Source organism: Stegostoma tigrinum, chromosome 36, assembly GCF_030684315.1.
Source record: "Stegostoma tigrinum isolate sSteTig4 chromosome 36, sSteTig4.hap1, whole genome shotgun sequence".
Lineage (NCBI taxonomy): Eukaryota > Metazoa > Chordata > Chondrichthyes > Orectolobiformes > Stegostomatidae > Stegostoma > Stegostoma tigrinum.
In genome coordinates, this window is record NC_081389.1 from 3,383,334 (window position 1) to 3,402,864 (window position 19,531).

The 19,531-nt window shown below is 43.1% G+C and overlaps 1 protein-coding gene across 9 annotated transcripts in view; it reads right to left on the reverse strand.

Moving 5' to 3' along the window:
* slc12a1 (solute carrier family 12 member 1) overlaps positions 1-19,531 on the reverse strand; it is a 133,838-nt gene that overhangs the window by 19,597 nt on the left and 94,710 nt on the right. For 8 of the 9 annotated variants that reach the window (XM_048520510.2, XM_048520509.2, XM_048520508.2 and 5 more), the window contains 3 exons: positions 17,759-17,865; positions 12,797-12,879; positions 12,014-12,166 (listed from right to left, as the gene is read on the reverse strand). In XM_048520510.2, coding sequence (XP_048376467.1) covers positions 12,014-12,166; positions 12,797-12,879; positions 17,759-17,865 — 343 coding nt within the window. The remainder of the gene's footprint in view (positions 1-12,013; positions 12,167-12,796; positions 12,880-17,758; positions 17,866-19,531) is intronic. The other variant, XR_007246462.2, reaches the window with a different exon arrangement.

Here is a 19,531-nt window from a genome sequence, read left to right on the forward strand (position 1 = left end):
AGAGCTGGTGTCTGGCCTTGGTGACGTAGAAGTCAGTGCGTCATACTACAACTGTGCCTCCCTTGTCTGCGGGCTTTTATGGTGAGGTTGGGATTGGAGCAGTGGACTGCATATTCTGTGGGGGAGAGGTTGGAGTGAGCAGGGTGGGGCAAGAGGCTGAGGCAATTGATGGCTCGACAGCAGTTGGAAGTTGGAGATGAAGAAGAGGTCAAAGGAGGATAGGAGGCCTCGGGGTGGTGTCCAGGAGGAGGGTGTCTGTTGGAGCAGGAGAACGGGTCAGGCTCACTGTTAAAAAAGAAAGCACGCAGGCAGAGGTGGCAGAAAAACTTGTTCAATGTCCAAGCGTGAACGATATTCATAAATATTAGGGTGGAGGGGGATAAAGGTGAGCCCTTTACAGAGGACTGACTGTGTGTCCTCAGTAAGGGGGAGGTCGGGGGGTGTGGATGGGGAAGACAGCATTGGCTGCTATTACCTTCTCTGGAGCTGCGAACTAAGGAGCTGGTGGGCAAGGCGGAGTTGGTTGGTAAGTCCTGGATGTTGGCAGCAGCAGAGGCAGCGTCCTCAGCAGCAGTGTCGATGGCTTTTGCTGTACTGGTGAACACAGCCATTGACACTGCTGCTGATGCTGTGGCCTCCGTTTCCAAGGCCAACACCACAGCATCGAGGACAGAGCTGCCGCCGCCAACATCAGGGCTTACCGACCAACTCCGCTCCGACCAACACCAGCCATCCGACCACCCCAACCTTACGTTCACCTGGACCATTTCAAATACCTCTCTCTCCTTCCAGGGCCTCGGTCTCCATCTTTGGCAACCACCTAGAAACCAATATCCATTTCAAGCCAACTGACTCCCAAAGCTACCTAGAATACACTTCCTCCCACTCACCTTGCTGCAAAAACGCCATCTCCTATTCCGAATTCTTTAGCCTCCATTGTATCTTCTCCCAGGATGAAGCAATCCACTCCCGAGCATCTCAGATTTTTTTTCCCCCCCAAGGACCACAACTAACCACAACCCACAGTAGTCAAGAACATCCTTGACCGTGTTCTCCTGCATTTCCCACAACTCATCCCTCACACCCCCACCCCGCAATAACAACCAAAACAGAATCCCCCTCGCCCTCCACCGATCTCTGGATCCAACGCATCATCCTCTGGAACTGTGCGCCATCTGCAATCCAACCCCACCAAAGACATTTTTCCAGCCCCACCCTTATCTGCTTTCCAGAGGGACCACTCTCTGTGACTCCCTTGCCCGCTCCACATTCCCCTCCAGGCCCACCACAACCGGCACTTTCCCTGCAACCACAGGAAGGGCTTCAGCTGCCCCTGTCACCCCTATCCCAGGCCCCAAGAAGACCTTCCACATCAAGTGGATGTTCACCTGCACAACTGCTAATGTGGTATACTGTATCTGCTGTTCCAGATGTGGCGTTCTCTACATCAGGGAAACCAAGTGGTGGCTTAGGGACTGCTTTGTGGAACACCTACGCTCGGTTCGCAACAAACAACTGCGCCTCCCAGTCACGAACCATTTCAACTCCCCCTCGCACTCCATGGACGATATGTCCATCATGGGCATCCTGCAGTGCCATGACAATGCCACCCAAAAGGTTGCAGGAACAGCACCTCATATTTCACTTGGGAACCCTGCAGCCAAATGGTATCTACGTGGACTTCACAAGCTTCTAAATCTCCCCCTCCCGCAACCACATCCCAAAACGAGTCCAGCTTGTCTGTCTCCCTAACCTGTCCTTCCTCCCACCTCAAGCCCCACCCCCATCTCCTACCTACTAGCCTCATCCTGCCCCCTTGACCTGTCTGTCCTCCCTGGATTGACCTATCCCCTCCTTAACTCCCCACCTACACTCACCTTTATTGGCTCCACCCCTGCCTCTTTAACTTGTCTATCTTCTCTCCACCCATCTTCTCCTTTATCCATCTTTTATCCACCTCCCCCTCTCTCCCTATTTATTTCAGAATCCCCTACCCCTCCCCCATTTCTGAAGAATTGCCTAGGCCCGAAACATCAACATTCCTACTCCTCTGATATTACTTGGCCTGCTATGTTCATCCAGATCTACACCTTGTTATTGCAGATGCAGGAGAATCTGAGGTTCCTACTACCTCTGATCCAGTTTTAGTGATGCTGCTCTGCGGTTGCTGCTGGATGGGACAGACTGTTCCTGAAAAATGGGTGCATGACTATATACACAATGCTCACTATCACGCTTTAATGCCATTTCATCAAGCCTATCTGCCCTGAGATAAGAAAGTACAATTCAATGCCAGTAACACTCACAAACAGCACGTCAAGCATTTCTGGAATAATGAATGATCTACTGTGATCCATTTTCTCTCTGCTACTCAAAGTATCAGTCAGTTTAACTCCTTCATTGCACAGACATCTCACAAAAGCTCAAAGCCTGCAAGCCTTAGCATCACATGGATGATGAGTAAGCTAAGGCTCATAATGATATCATGCTCTCAAATCACTAGCCCTTCTGGAGTACTGCAATTCCTCCTCATTTACTGGGGAAGACCTCATTATCTTATATGGTTACGCCTGCCCACAAAATGCTCCTGTACCATTCCCACCACAGTCAAGACTGGCAGAGGGGTTTCAGACAAAGATTCTCAACCACTTTTAGAAAGCTGGTCAAGGAAGACTGGGACCATCTTGGAACAACAAAGAGATTTGAATGGACAAGAAACTCAAAGTAAACTTGCTCTCATATCCTATGAAAGTAAAATATACAGATACAGTAAATCTGAAATTAAAAGAAGTGCTATAAAAACTGAGCAAGTCTGGCAGCAGCTGTAGAGACAGAAACAGGGTTAGCATCAAATCTAGCATGACAGTTCTTTCAAATTCTCATCTCCTCTTGTATGTACAGAGGCAAATTCACTGAACTGTGCAAATTACTCTGCATCTTCAACTATTTTTTTCCTCTTCTATTCTGCAAGCACTGTCAGGACCAACATAAGGCTCAATGCAAGAATCCACAGCCTGAGCTTTTGAGGAACCCAGCACTACCTCACTTCACAGGATCCAGGTGCATTCTCCAGCTACACAGAAACAGGTCACCTCAGACATTAGCTGGAGTAAACTTGGGTGGCGACTAACACTTGGAGGACTGCAGGAGAGCACACACCTCCAGAGTCCCATAGAGAAACCGTTAATCTGTATGCAGCCATAAGCTTATGGACAGACACTGCGTGTGAGCGACAGAGAGCAGGCGCACAAGAGGGCGAGCGAGAGCGAGACCGGCCAGGGGCGAGGGAGACAGACAGCATGAGACAACTCAGGTAGATCTAAGCAAAAATGTCTGCCAGTGTTCTGCTGGCTTTAGGGGATGTGAGAACTGGACAGTCTCCTGGAACAGTTGGAGAGACTTGGAGAGATTCAGGTCTAGAAGCACAGAGTGGCTTCTGGATAAGCATTCAGACTTGTACGCCAGTGGTGGATGTTCAGCATCATGGCAAGACATCAGGGGACAAGACATCTTGAGCTCATTCCAGGTGGTGCTTTTCAAGGGGGCAAAATTGTACCAATAGGCACCCACAGGTAGGAGAAATGACAGACAGATACCACACCAGCTTCTTATTAGGATACACCAGAAGTGCCATGCACCTCCAACTCTTCTCTATCAGTGAATTAATGCCTGCAGCAGCTCACGTTGGAGGGCAAGAATATAGCTCTGCAGGAGACTCTCAGCATGTCAAGACCCTCTAGTTTCAGAGGCCCGACAAGATGTTTACCAAAGACTTCACAGACACCAGGATGTAGAAGTTAGCAGGCTCTATCCACCCCAGCTACAAAAGTCTGAGGGCACACTGGTGACGTGGATGCTCATTGCCCATAATGTGCAGTTCTGCAAATAAATATTCACTTCTATTGCTCTATTATTCTGTTGTAGTCTAATTCTTCCAACAGACGAGAAGGTTCTCCAAAGTGAAAGATATGAAATGACAGGATACATAGTCTTTCAGTGGCCACATCTTGAAATTCTTCAATAATCAAACAGGGTGACTTCAGATCACTTCCTGTCAGGGAACCACATATCTAGAAACTGGAATAAAAGGTGTTACAGATTCAAGAGTAACAACAAGGCTTAGAGGTCAAACCAAAGGCACGAATGCTCAATTGGAGGATCCCACAAAAAGCACTTTTATGGGAACCTGAGAATGAGGGTGGAACGGTCTTAGGTCTGGGATCTTTGGTCTCATTTAAAATGAGCAAAGGTCAAAACACATTTCAATTTATTGTAAAAGTTAAGCTGAATGGAAGAAACACATTCAAAATGTTCATAGCCCATTTTCAAGAAAGAATGGGCACGGAGGTTGCTCAGATATTACAACAGTACAGTGAAAGCTCATTGTATTCTGAACAACTGCAACGGTAGGGAGGGAGTAAGGCACATAATGTGGTCTCAGGAGGTATCCAAACTACTCATCAAGGAGAGGACTGCCTCTGGGCTCTGTGACTCAATGGAATATTACCCCATTTCATGGCCTGGATGCTGGTCAAAGCAATCTCTGAATCCTCCTCCTCTGTTCTCTATTGCATCTAATCCTCAGTCAACAGTGGCCAAGCGCGTTACAATAATGCAGGGTATCCTATCTGGAGTATATTGCATGCCATATGCTTGATCAGTCTGGATATTGGGACCTCATCTTCAGAAAGTCTACGATCCAACGTACAATGGCCCTGGCAGAAAAGTATCGTTGAACCTCTCTCAGATGTCTGCAGATTTCTTAGATGCGTCATCAGCCAGGTACAGAAGAAATATCCCTGGCTGCCCAGCATCCACCCAACAGGATCTCTCAAGTTGGCATCAGGCAGCATGTTAGGGCATACGGATCATGGCGGCTCCCTGTATATCCAGTGCAGACCTGCTTTATGGGCTGTCATGAACACAAATTACTTGAAAATTAAGGGAGCAAACCCCTTTTCTGTTGGTAAAAACTGTTGGTTCATGAACATGCTCTAAATGCAATCGATCACACACTAAACTTGCAGGAAATCGATTTGCAGAGACAGCAAAGACATTCTGGGTAGGCTTGAGTTTCGAGATCTCAGTAGCTCCCTGAAATGAATGCAATGTTAACAGTGGCCCTGAATTTCAAGACTACTGGGATGAGTTTGCCCCAGGGTTAGAGTTGTACACCATGAAAACAAACCCCTTGTTCCAACTTGTCCATGCCATTCATATACCCTAAATCAATCTAGTTCCATTTGCCAAGATTTGGCGCATATCCTTCTAAACCTTTCATATTCATACCCATCCAGATGCCATTTAAATGGTGTCACTGTACCAGCCTCCACCACTTCATTCCATACACCACCACTCTCTGCATGAAGTTGTTGCCCATTAGGTCCCTTTCAAATCTCTTTCCTGTCTCACCTTAAACCTATGCTCTCTAGCTTTTGATTGCCCCACCCCAGGGAAAAAAAACCTCATCTATTTACCTTATCAATGCCCCTCATGATTTTATAAACTTCTATGAAATTAACGTGACAAATGTCACACCTCAGCCTTCAACGCTCCAGGGAAAATAGTCTATTCAGTCTCTCCTTATAGCTCAAACCCTTCAACACTGGCAACATTCCTGTAAATTTTTTTTAAAAACTCTTTCAAGTTTCATAACATCCTTCCCATAGCAGGGAGATCAGAATTCCACACAGTATTCCAATAGTACCCTGACTAATGCCCTGTACAGCAGCAACATGATCTCCCTACTCCTGTACTCAATGCACTGACCAATAAAGGCAAGCGTACAAAACGCCTTCCTAACTAGCCTATTCTACCTGTGATCCATTTTCAAGGAACCATGAATATGCATTCCAATGTCTTTGTTCAGCAACACTCCCTAGGGCCCTACCATTAAGTGAATAAGTCCCGCCCTGGTTTGCCTTTCCAAAATGCAGCACCTCGCATTTATCCAAATTAAATGCCATCTGCCACTCCTCAATCCATTGGCCCATCTGATCAAGCTCCCATTGCATTCTGAAGTAAAATCTTTTGTTGTCCACTACACCTCCAACTTGGAGTAATCTGAAAACTTACTAACCATACCTCCTATGTGCACATCTAAATCATTTATATAAAATGACAAAAAGCAGCAGACACAGTCTTCCAGCACCTCAACTGTGGCCATCGATGATACAATTATCTCAGCAAGGGACCTAGCAATTACTTCCCTAGCTTCACAGAGTTCTAAGGTACACCTGATCAGGTCCCGGAGGTTATCCGCCTTTATGCGTTTTAACATGCTCAGAACCACTTCCTCTGTAATATGGACATTTTTCAAGAGGTTGCTATTTTCCCACATTCTCTATCTGCCATATCCTACTCCATCATAAACACTTTATCCCAGCATCCTTCCCCACAGGTTGTAGCCCCAAAGAGGTTAGTCTCACCTGGTCAAGGTCCCAGCCAGCATGTACTCCAAGTGTTTCTGTACTGTTTTGTGGTTCAAGACAGAAGTTCTTGCATTCAACATCAAACAGATTGGAATCATCCACTACTGCTGCATTACTTTCCATCATTACAATATCTCTTCCCATGCACAACAGTAAGCCTGACTTCATGTAAAGTGGCTGAAGAACATGTCAATGCGGCCTTGGCATGAAGCAGCTGCCAGAAAGTCCCTTACCAACATTGCCAGCTACCCTCCCATCTCCACAAAACCTACAACAGTATAGCTCTTCTAGCACACTCTGTCATCGCATGAGAGAGCATATGGCAGTTGCAATGTGATGGGAATGCAATCCAATAACTGCATGCCATTACCAAAGGCAAAGGTGACGTTTTACGTGAATGCGCCTTTAATGACGAACTCTTAATGACTCAAGAGATCACAAGATGCTGATGAGGTCCTAACATACTCATTTGGTACGTCAAGAGATCTATGAAATCAAATTAAAGAGTAACAACAAGAAGAGGAACTCGCAGATGGCTATATTCTATGCACCTGATGCCCTTATTCTTCGAGGTGGCAGTGATTGTGGGTTTGGAATGTACTGTCTAAGGAGCCTTAATGAATTTCTGTCAGTTATCTTCTTGTAGATAGCACTATGTACAGTACTCAAGAGGTGGTCTCACTACTGCCTTGTTTAACTGAAGCATAATTTCTATTTTTTTATTTGAAAATCTACACAATAGTTTGTTACATTGTTAGTTTTCCTAATTATGTACTTTAAGCAAGTACATCAAGTAACGGGGAAAACTAACAGAATGTAAGAAATTGTGTTGAGTTTTGAATGTAAAAGTGGCCTTTTGTGGTCCATACACCAGGGCACTTAAATCTCTCTCTCAGTTCTACAACCTCTCACCATTAAATATGATTTTAATTCTGTCCAAAATGCACAGTTTCACATTTTCCCACATTATGATTTATTTGCCAGATCTCTGTTCACTATGTAACCGCTCCATCTTTCTACAGGCTACTTAAGCCGGCTTTGAAACTCATTTTCTTACCGTGTCATCAGAAATATTGGCAACCATACTTGCTGTCCATTCTTTTAAGTCATTTATACAAATTGTAAACTGCTGAGGTCCTGGCATTGATCCATGGGACACCACTTTTTATATCTTGCTAACCTGAAAAACAGCTATTTAAGCATACTTACATGCTTTCTGTTAGCTAACCAATCTGCCATCTACGTCCATAGGCTACCTTCAATATCACAAACTTTTAATTTTCATATTGTACAGCATTTATCCATTCTGGAAATCGAAGTACAGCCACCAGTCTCCTTCATCCACAGCACCTGTCACTTTTGAGAAAGTCCAACAGATTACCCCACATCCAGAGAACCAAGCTGACTCTGCCTGATTACCTTGAAACTTAACCAATTTAACTACATTTTCCCCTCATTTCCCAATGTGTCTCTCCCTCCTTTTAAGTAAAGGAGTTACGTTGTCTGATTTCCAACCTAAACCTTGCACAGATCAATACATCAACTATCTTATTAGCCATTCTTTCAAGATTCTACGAAGGCACTCATAACCAGGCATTTGGGGACAGAAAGGACTCAGATGCTATAAGCTAGAGTCAAAAACTTTGGAGCTGGAAGTGAACAGCAGGCTACACAGCATCTGTGAAGGAGGAAAGTCAATGTTTCAGGTCAGACACCTTCTTCAGGGCTGCAGATAAGGAGGGAATGGGATGGGACAGAGGAGAGAGGAGGGAGGAGGTGATACGGAGATAGAGGGTTGTTGTAGTTGGTCAGTGGGAAGATTGGAGTGGGTAGGTGAGTCAAAAGACAGATAGGTGGAGAGAGGAGGGATTTTAAAACTGGAGAGGTCAACATTCAGGCCATTGGGCTGTAAGCTCCCAAGGTGAAATAGGAGGTGCTGTTCCTCCAGTTTGCATTTGGTCTCACTCTAACAACGGAGGTGGTCAAGGACAGACACGTTGGCAAGGGAGTGGGAGGGGGAGTTAAAGTGGATGGCAACCAGAAGGTCAGGCTGGTTGGTGTATGCAGAGCGGAGATGCTCCGCGAACTGGCCTTGATCTGTGTTTGGTCTCCCTGATAGAGACCACATCGGAGGCAACGGATACAGTAGATGAGGTTAGATGAAGTGTAGGTGAATCTCTGATTCGTAAGGATTGTTTGGGGCCTTGGGCAGAGGTGATAGGGGAGGTGTAGGGGCAGGTGTTGCGCCTCCTGTGGTTGCAGAAAAAGATACTGGGTGTGGTGGGATGTTGGTGGGGAGTGGAGCGTAGAGCTGACAAGGAAGTCACAGAGTGAATGGTCCCTGTGGAAAGCAGACAGGGGTGGGGAGGGAAATACATTTTTGGTAGTGGGTTCTGATTGTGGGTGGCACAAATGTTGCAGGATGATGCATTATATTCAGAGGTTCATGGGGTGGTTTGTGAGGCCCAAGGGGACTCTATCTTTTCTTTTTGTTGATTGGGGGGGTGGGGGGGAAAGAGGATTGGAGGGCAGAGATGCAGGAAATAGGGGAGATGTGGACAAGGGCATCCTTAACAACAGAGGAGGGGAAACTATGGTCCCTGAAGTAGGAAGATATCTGGGAAGTCCTAGAGTAGGATGCCTCATCTTGGTAGCAGACCAGCAGAGGCATTGGGAGTATGGGACAGCATTTTAACAGGTAGTGTAGTCAAGATAGTTGAGAGAGTCAGGTTTGAAATGGATCTCAGTGGTGAGTTACTTGCTGGAGATGGAGACAGAGGTCCAGGAAGAGGAAGGTGGTGTCAAAAACAGTCCAGGCTATTTTGAGGGTGTAGTGAATGATGTTGGCAAAGTTGGTGAACTGTTTAAGTTCCTCGCTTAAAGAGGTGAGGGATGGTGCCGTTATAGTTGCTTATAAGCAACTGTTGCATAGATCCCACAAAGAGGCACACATAGCACAGGGTCATGCGGGTGCCCATAGCCAACTCCTTTGGTTTGTAGGAGGTGGGAAGAATCAAAGGAGAAGTTGTTGAGGGTGAAGACCAGTTCCGCTAAGCAAATGTGTGTGTCAGTGGAGGAGGAATGGGTGGGCCTATGGGAGAGGAAGAAACAGGAGGCTTTTAGGTCATCCTCATGAGGGATGCACGTGTATAGAATCTGAATGTCCATAGTTGGGGGCTGCGGAATTGAAAGTTTTGGAAAAGGCACTTGTAAACTCACAGCTACAACAACTTACTCAGGTGGAAGATAGTAATTTACTGAGTTTCCTCCCTCCAGTTCTGATTTGTAGCTCCTTCTTGGATGTTGCAAGCACAATAGTAATACATAGTGAAGACTGATGCAAATTATTTGTTTAATTCATCTGCCTTCTCTTGATTTTCCATTATCAATTCAAGTTTTTCAGAGAATTAACACTCACTTTGTAAATCTTTAGAAATATTTCTCAATATTCTTACCATGTTTTTATATTTGATAACTTTCTCTCAAATCCTAATCTTCCACTCCTTATTAGTTGAAGTCATTTTCATTTTTTAATATTCTGTCCAATTTTTTGGTCTGCACAATTATGATTTTTACTGAATTTTATACTATCTTTCTAGTTAACCGTGGATGGTAAACTTCTCTGCCAATCTTCTTAATTTTTTAGAATGCATCTATTCTCAGTATACTGAAATACACCTTCAAATATCTGGCATTGCAACTCTACTGACATATCCCTTAATTTGTTTATTCATTTAAGCCAGTTCTGCTGTCATGCTCTCATAACTCTCCTTAAATTTAAAGAGCCCAGACCTGGCCCACGCTCCCTCAAACTATATGCAAAATTCAATCATATTAATTTGCTGCTACTTCAGGGGACCTTCAACATGAGATCATTTCTCAATCTTGTTTACTTTCACACCACCAGGTTTGGCGATAGCCTGTTTTCTGGATGACTCTAGATCACAATGCTTAAGAAATTACGCCAAAAATATTCTATGAACTCCACAGTAAGGCTACCCTTTGTTTGATTTTTCCAGTCTATGTATGAAATCCCAGACGTTTTGAAGTGCCTTTCTAAAAGCTCCAATTGTCTTATTCTTTACATGTAGTTCGTTAGGGGGCTTTTACAACACTCCCACATGTGACTTCCTACCTTTACAAATTTCTCACCTCTCCCTAAACTGTTTCCACATTCCAGTTTTGCAAATCTAGACCAACCCTATCTATTATACAAAACCATAATTAAGAGAGCCACTCTTCAATGGCTCCCTAGCTTCCTGTACTTCCAATATATCCTGTATCCTTCAATAGTCAAGTGCCAATCAACCTCACCCTACTGCTAGGTCTCTGATGGCTACCGGGATCATATTCATTTTCTGTGTTCCCTGTTTAACTATATTGTGTAGAATGCCAAATCCATTCACACTCAATCTTTAGCTTTATGCTTGTAGTCATTACCCTTATCTATCAATTGATTCTTCAATTTGTGTACACTACTGCTCCTGGTCATAGTCGTTAATCTTCTCCCATATCCTCTCTTTTGTCTGTCTCTAATTTACTGCTTTTTTCCCCAAATCTGATCCCTTGCCCGAATACATCACATTCTCACTGTTGCAGTTTAAAATTGTGCACACAGTCACTAATGCCTGGGTTACCTTGCAGGTTCAGGTTTTGTTTTGCATTCACACATGCTATCAAAACTAACTTGTAACTGTATGCCTGACAAGAATTTACAATCAATCTATAGCAAATTAAAATCACACACCTGCATGCATTTCTATAATGACTACAACCACACTCAGAAATTAAACTGTGTAAACTTGGCACTGCTGTCCTCAGATCTGGAACCACCCAGCTTCTCAAACTGTGCTGCAGAGAAAATCTGGCCCAGACTTCACTATGCTAATCTCTGAAATGGTGAAAGGTGGCTAGCAACTTGGAAATGAACTGCAGAATTCCCAAAATTGCAGTGGATTACTCATCAGCCGTCCACAGTATTTGTTCCTTTTAACACATTGATGAGAGCGAAGGAATGGGACAAGCAAGAAAATCTGCTTCTTACTCAAGTTAAAATTAGAATTTTTCACCATAGAATTGATGTTTTCAGTCAGAAAAAGCCTCCAAAATTTATTAACAAATAAGTTCTACCAGTAAGGAGGCCAGTAGTGTAAAGTATTTCAACTTTCAAAATGGTTGTGGTAAGGGTTCTAAACACTTTATTCACCGTACACTTGGCCTATCCTATGTACCAATGGAGAACATTGCCAACCAAGACCAGGGCAAACATGGGAGCTTCCAGGTGAAACTCTACCCCTATCCTTTCAAATAAATGGAGTGGTGGGAATTGAATCTATACATTCTCACTGAATTACAATCCTCCCACCAACCTGATATGCTTGGTTATCACCTGAATTTTTTTTAAAAAAGATTAACATCCAGCCTCTGGCAAGCAAGTCACTGAGAAATGAAGTAAATACTAGTTTCCTGCCATTTCCCTGGAGATCTTTGACATTATGGAAAGAGTTTGGAGTAATCTGTGAAATTGATAGCAATTGGTCAATGTGTGTTTGCTATCTGTAATGTACACAGATATACTTTACCTTTCTGAGCATTCACTGCTAGGGTATTACTGCTATATTTGACAGCTTTGTTCAAGAATTTCAGTGAGCGGATTCCTGGTTTTCCATGCTCTTGTTCATCTTTCTTCACAGCTTCCAATGCTATTTTTTCTTCTTCCTTTCTCTGCAATTCTTCTATAAAATAAATGAAAACAAAAGAATTTTTGTCAAATTCTCAGATTATGAACAAACATCAAGTTGGAAGATGTTTAGTGATCTGTTTAATCAAAGAACTGAATACATTTAAATCTTCACATTCATTTTTGTCTACTGATACACATTTGGGAAACAATAACTCAACTCCGGGTTTTCCAAGATCACGCAGAGTGGTGGCTCATTTGGATTAGGACAGCGTGAAACTGTGCAGGATGTTGCAAGGGGAAGAGGGTGAGGGGAATCAATTGGTTAACGGAAAGGTGGGAGACTTCCTTCAGGGACTCTTTTTCCAAAGCTAGATATGTCAATAGGGCAGAATACCCATGAAAGATGGTCCCACACCACCTAGCTGGCTGGCGGCAAATCCAAGAGAGTTGGGATTGCCCCCCTGGATGAGGAAACCTGTCCACAACTGGATGAACACTTAAGGCCCTCACCTGAAGCACCAACTACAACTGTCCTACCCGAAACTTGATTGAAGGGAGATACCACACTCTCATGACCACATGCAGCCATTCCCTCACCTCCAGGCTCAGAGAAGTTAAATTCTACCCACCATTTCCAGTTTATTATGCATAGGTGGTTAATGCAGCTGCTGCAATATCCTACCTTGAATCTGAAGGATACGGGAGATGTCAAGCCCTTGGCTAATTCTGAGAATTATCAAACCATATTCAAAATCAAAGGCATCACTGTAAAATCAGAAACAAGCTTCAGAACAGCAAAATATTACACTAAAATGTACTGTACTATCATATTTTGTCTTGAAGTTAGATTTTATAAACGCTCTTTCATGTAAACAGATTCATGGGAGGTATTCAAATTGACATATTGTCAACAATTTTTTTTCCAATTATTAATGGAAAACCTTGCAGGGCTGAACAACATGTCTGAATTTCTGAAATGGGACTTCAGACGCCAGATGTGCAAAGCTCCATCCTGAAAATACAAACTTAAAATACCTCAAATACAGTATTTGCATTTCTGTTGAATTCAGCTCAACATAACTGTCCTGTCACTGGCTACACACGATTAGTATTACAGCAAACATTTTATTAACCAACATTTATGGGACCAGGCGTGTGCCAATAATCAAATATTCCAGTTGATCAAGAGGTCCACATAATCAATGTAAAAACACACCAAGTAATAGAAACAATACACACTACACTTTATTTACAGCACGAATCACTTAATAATATTGCAGCTTTGCTTTAAATAAAACTTAAGGCAAAGAGCCTTCTCACTTGTGCCCTCAACTGCTCAACATCACGAGATGATGGTAATACGTAATACTTCTGATATTTGAGGCCTATCATTTTTTACTTAGTGTGTTGGTTTGTAAGGAGATGCTTTAAATGAAGTTTACTGTGTTTAGCAAATAGGAAAAGGGACAGATCAGGAATCCTGCACTCTGCTGTTTAGAAGTTGGTGGCACGATTCACAAATCAGTATTTCAGAATTTCTGCAATCTTCTGAAAGGTGGCCATGATTTGGAAGCCTAAATCAAAATTTGTAATTGCAGACTGAATCTACAATCCAAGATTCACAAGAGCCTCAAATGTGCTTTAAAAGGGGTTTTCTCCATTTATAGTTATGAAATGCTAAAGTAATCCATCACTATGTGAAAGTGATTAAAAGTACTGTTTCTGGGGAAGGAGAAAATTCTCTTTGCCAGGCACATAACAATATCACATTTGCGCCCTTACAAATTACTACAGCAAACAGGCTGATCAAGAAATGTAAGGTGCTGAGAAAATTAAGCAAGATTGTAAAAAGGATCTATCCACAAACAACATTACAACATAGGACAGACCTTCGGCCCTCTAAGCATTGACCGAACTGCTGCCCAGCACAACTGAAACCTTCCATCGACCATATCCCTCTATTCCCATCCTATTCATGTATTTGACAAGATGCCCTTTAAAAGTCACTATCGTATCTGCTTCCACTACCTCTCCCAGCAGCGATTTCCAGACACACACCACACTCCGTATAAAAAATTTGCCTCGTACATCACCTTTAAACCGGTCTCTCCAACCTTAAATCTGTACACCCTAGTAACTGACTCTTCCACCTTGGGAAAAAGCTTCTGACTGTCCAGTCTGTCCATGCTCTTCAAAACCTTGTGGACCTCTATCAGGTTGCCCCTCAAACCTCCGTGTTCCAGTGAGAACAACCCAAGTTTCTCCAAACTCTCCTCAGAGATAACGCCCTCCACACCAGGCAACACCCTGGTAAATCTTCTGTATCTTCTCCAAGGCCACCACATCTTTCTGTTAGTGTGGCAATCAGAATTGAACACAATAGCCCAAATGCAGCCTAACTAAGGTTCTATAAAGCTGCAACATTACCTGCCAATTTTTAAACTCAGTGCCCCGGCCAACGAAGGCAAGCATGCTATATACTTTGTTGGCTACCTTCTCCACCTGCGTTGCCACTTTCAGTGACCTGTGTACACCAGATCCCTCTGCTTATCAGTACTCATGAGTACTCACTGTATATTTTCCATTGGAATTAGACCTTCCGAAACACATTACTTCACATTTTTCCAGATTAAACTACATCTACCATCTCTCCGCCCAAGTCACCAAATGATCTTTATCCTGCTGTATCCTCTGATTGTCCCCACTGCTATCCACAATTCCACCAACCTTTGTGTCAACTGCAAATTTACTAATCAAGCCAGTTACCTTTTTTCCAATTCATTTAAGTATATTACAAATCTCAAAGGTCCCATCGCTAATCCCTGAGGAATGACACTAGTTATAGCCCTCCATTCAGAAACGCACCCTTCCACTGCTAGCTTGTCTTCTATGACAGAGCCAGTTTTTGGTCCATCTTGCAAGCTCACCTCTGCGACTTTACCTTCTGTATCAGTCTGCCATGAGGGACCTTGTCAAAGACCTTACTGAAATCCAGACAGACAACATCCATTGCCCTATCCTCAATCACCTTCATCACTTACTCAAAAAAACTCAATCAAGTTAGTGAGACACCACTTCCTCTTCACAAAACCACGGTGCCTCTCGCTAACATGCCCACCTATTCCAAGTGGGAGTAAAGTGTCTAAGCGTTCCAAGCGTTGAAGAATCTTCTCCAATAATTTCCCCACACTGACGTAAGGCTCACTAGCCTCTAATTAGCTGGATTATCCTTGTCACCTTTATTTAAAAAAGGACCAACACTGGCTATTCTCCAATCTTTTGGGACCTACTCTGTAGCCAGTAAGGATATAAAAGATTTCTCTCAAGGCCCTATCAATATCCTTGACTCTCTCAGTATTCTAAGGTATGTCGCATCAGACCCTGAAAACTTGTCTATCTTAATGTTTTTCAAGACCCCCAATAGCTCCTCTCTTTTGATCTCAACCTGAGCCAAACTATCCACACACCCCTCCCCAGACTCACCAGCCACGACGTCCCTCTCCATGGTGTACACTGAAGCAAAGCAGTCATTCAATATCTTGCTCAAATCCTCTGGCCCCACACACAAACTTGCTTCCCAGTCCCCAAGTGGGCCAATGCCTCCCTGGCTGCCCTCCCATTCACGACATGTCCAAAAACCATCACAGATAATAGTTTTACAGATCCTTAATGCTGTTGCCAATGACTTTTCGTAACTCCCTTTTAGCCCGCGTGACTCCTTGCTCAAGTTTCTTCCTATTTTCTTTGCATTCCACCCTTGCTTCATGGTCCCAGCCTCCTAGCCTTGACAAATGTTTCCTTCTTGACTAGGCTTGCAATATCTCTTGCCATTCATGGTTCCCTAAATTTGGCATACCTATCCTGCATTTCTGCAGGAACGTGCTGGTCCTAAGTTCCTTTCAAATTACACTTGAAAGCCTCCCATATACCAGATGTTGATTTGCCCGAAAACTTCTGCCCCAATTTACATTCTTCAGTTCCTGCCTAATATTGTTTAATTAACCTTCCCCCAATTTAGCACCTTCACCTGACAACTACACTTATCTTTCAGTTGGTACCTTAAAGCTTATCGAATTATGATCACTATGCCCGAGCTTCTCCCCTACCAAGACATTGACCGGCTAGCCACGGTCATTCCCTAATATTAAGTCCAGTACAACCCCTTTCCTAGATGGACTATCTAGATACTGTTTCAAGTAGCCCTCCTTTATGCTCCTTAAACTCTGTCCCATTCACACCCCAAGCACTTAGTAAGTCCCAGTCAATATATGCGAAGTTAAAATCACCCACGACAACAACCCTGTTATTTTACATCTTGCCAAAATCTGCCTACATATTGGTTCTTCTATCTGCCGCTGGCTATTGACAGGCCTATAGTAAGCCCTAAATATTATGACTGCACCATTCCTATTCCTGAACTCTACCCATATTGCTTCACAGTATGAGCATCCGAGGTGTCCTCCCACAGTACAGCTGTGGTATTCTCTTTAACAAATAGTGCAAACCGGCTGCCCCCTTTACATTCCTCCCCCATCCCACCTGAAAACATCTGTATCCTGGAACGTTAAGCTGCTAATCCTGTCCCTCCCTTAACCAAGTCTCTATAATAGCAACAACATTGTCGTTCCAAGTACTAATCCAAGCTCTAAGTTCATGTGCCCTACCTGTTGGACTTCTCACACTGAAACTTTGTCCTTCCCTTAAGAACAGAGTCAACCGTGGGGCCACCAGTCTGGCTGCTGCTGCTATCCCCTGATAGGTCACCGCCCCCCCGCCAAACCACCCCGCCGCACCCAACACACACATTATCCAAAATGGCATACTTGTTAGAGAGGGGGACGACCCACAGGGGATTCCTGCACTAGCTGCCTGCGGCTTCTAGCAGTCACCCATCTATCTATCTGCACCTTGGGTGTCACCATATCCATGATGCTTTCCGCCACTCTCACGCTCTACGTGCGCCCTATTGCCGCTCCAAGTGACCAACCATTTTAGATATCTAAGGCTTGAGCCAAACAATCAAGAGTTGCACAACTTACCATCTGCACTATTAAAAGTCAGTTAATGATAACAGCAGTGTTGAGCTTCTTCAGCATAGGTTATTTCAAGGGAAGTGGCAATGGTAGAATTAGTCAATCCAGTGAGCTAAAACAGTGATGGCTGCATTGTTTGCACAAGCAAATCATTTCACACATTCACCCAAAGAATTGAAAGAGTAAATTGAATTAACTGAAGTTCTTCTCCAGAAGACAAATTCCTTTAAAGTCGAAAGTTGTCAATGATGCCAATACATAGCTCTACATGCTCCATAGAAAATTACCCTAACATGAAATGTGAAAGGAATGCTATTAGACAGACACAGTCACAGACATGGTTCTAATCTAATAGTCAACAAAAGCTGAATTTTGAGTGGTTTCCATTCTACTGCATATTCTGGGGACAGCCCACCTCACCAACCAGACCTGAACTGCAGGATGATCAAAGTTACCAACCGCAACCATAAAATAAATCAACACATCCCAAAGGTTTGGCTTTCGGATAGCAAATTATTTTTGGATTATATAAAAACATGAGAATTTGTTGATATTGCTCAATGAAAAGTCACTACTTTTAAGAATTATAAATCATAGCAAGAACCACCTACTGCAAAATGCCAACGTAATTTTCAACATCTTGAGGATTAGCGGTACGCCAGTCTCTCTTGTATCCAATCACAAGTGTATTTGGTTTCATTCGACCCAATCCAGAAGCCTAGTGGAATACAAGTAAACTGTCCAATTAAACATTTATGTTAAGGTTGTGAAGGCTTCACAGATTTCACAAAGAAACCATAATTTTCCTGAACTGTTCCAAAGGAGATTTTCATATCAAATGTAATTTTGAAATGGCAACCAGCATCTCTGTAATTAAACATTAGATAAATTGGCTCTTAAATTATATATCAAGAAATGTTTAAACTATGTAAATACAGTACACTAGGTTTTTCATGTTAAGTCACTGCCAATATTAAGCATAGTTTAACACATTTAGTAACTCTATCAAGGTGAGCTCCACCTGTTGTATTAAGCCAGTATTCATTTATTCACCCTTCTAGTGTGCCATTCAGAATGAACATAATGTGCAAACGTTTTGAAAGCAATATGACTGTTACCTTTAGCATCTTGATGTATGACTCAGTTACAAAACCAAATGTTCCTAAGTAGTGCTATTTAACTGGAATACATGACACATTGTCAACAAACTAAGTTACAAAACGTTTGTTGAAAATAGAGCAGAAAATAAATTGAGCAATGAGATGTAAGTTTATAGGGTTTATACAGATGTTAGAATTTTGTAGTTCTTTGATGCCTAGAAGAAACAGATCAATAATCATATAACAAAGAAACAGGAGCAGCAGTCGGTCATAACCTTTGAAACCGTTCTGCTATTCAAGGAGGTCATGGTTCACCCTCTACTTCATCACCATTTTCCTGCATAATGCCGATATGCCTTCATGTGGGTTACATAGAAATATATAAGAATAGAACACATACAAATCCATCAGTCTCAGGCTTGAGCATATTAAACAACTGTACCTCCACAGCTCTCAAGGACAGGGCATTCTGAAGATTCACCAACTTCAGAACGAAGACATTTCTCATCTCAGTCCCAAATGGTCTATTCCCTTATTTGGGCAGTAAAGCACAAGGACGCAGCATCACGTTAATAGGGAGTACAGCCTTGAATTCGGTTGCTGGCACACTAACATTAGCCAGTAAAGTAACTTTAGAGCCCAGTATCCTGTCACCAAGTCACCACTTACATGTAGAAAATTTTTTGACACTTGATCAGGTTCAACAGAGCTAGCTCTCAGTGAGCAGAACCTCTAACACTCCTTTTTATGTTTCCCCCACCTCAGAGTCAGTCCCCTGAACTGAGGAGATTCAAAATCCTGTCTATGCACTGTTTTTTGTTACCCCACACTACTGCTTTATAATGGTATTGCAGGTTTGCCCCCACCACACCTGGGTGTGCAATAGTGTGTATACAGAGGCTCAGTGAAGACATGGCTGTGCAAATAACTTTATTCAATATTTCCACCACCAGGAAAAACACAAGTGTGGCCATGGATCCCGTAAAAGTAAAGCCTGATACAAGCAATACGTATGTGAAAAAAAAAGTAAAGGGGGAGGTTGGAGATTAAATCAAAACATTCCTGTTTGTATTTTTTTTGTGCACATGCAGGAGTCAGTAAAAACACCAAGTGCAAGATAATTGCATTTGACAGTTCCGCCAGAAAAAACACCCAGTCAACCAAGAGCAAGCAAAGCACAAACTTTCAGTGAAGGGGGAGGTTGGGGGATTAAATCAAAACACTCTTGTTTGTATTTATCAGCTAGGGGTCCCTGATTGGACCAGATTAACAGCCCCAATATAA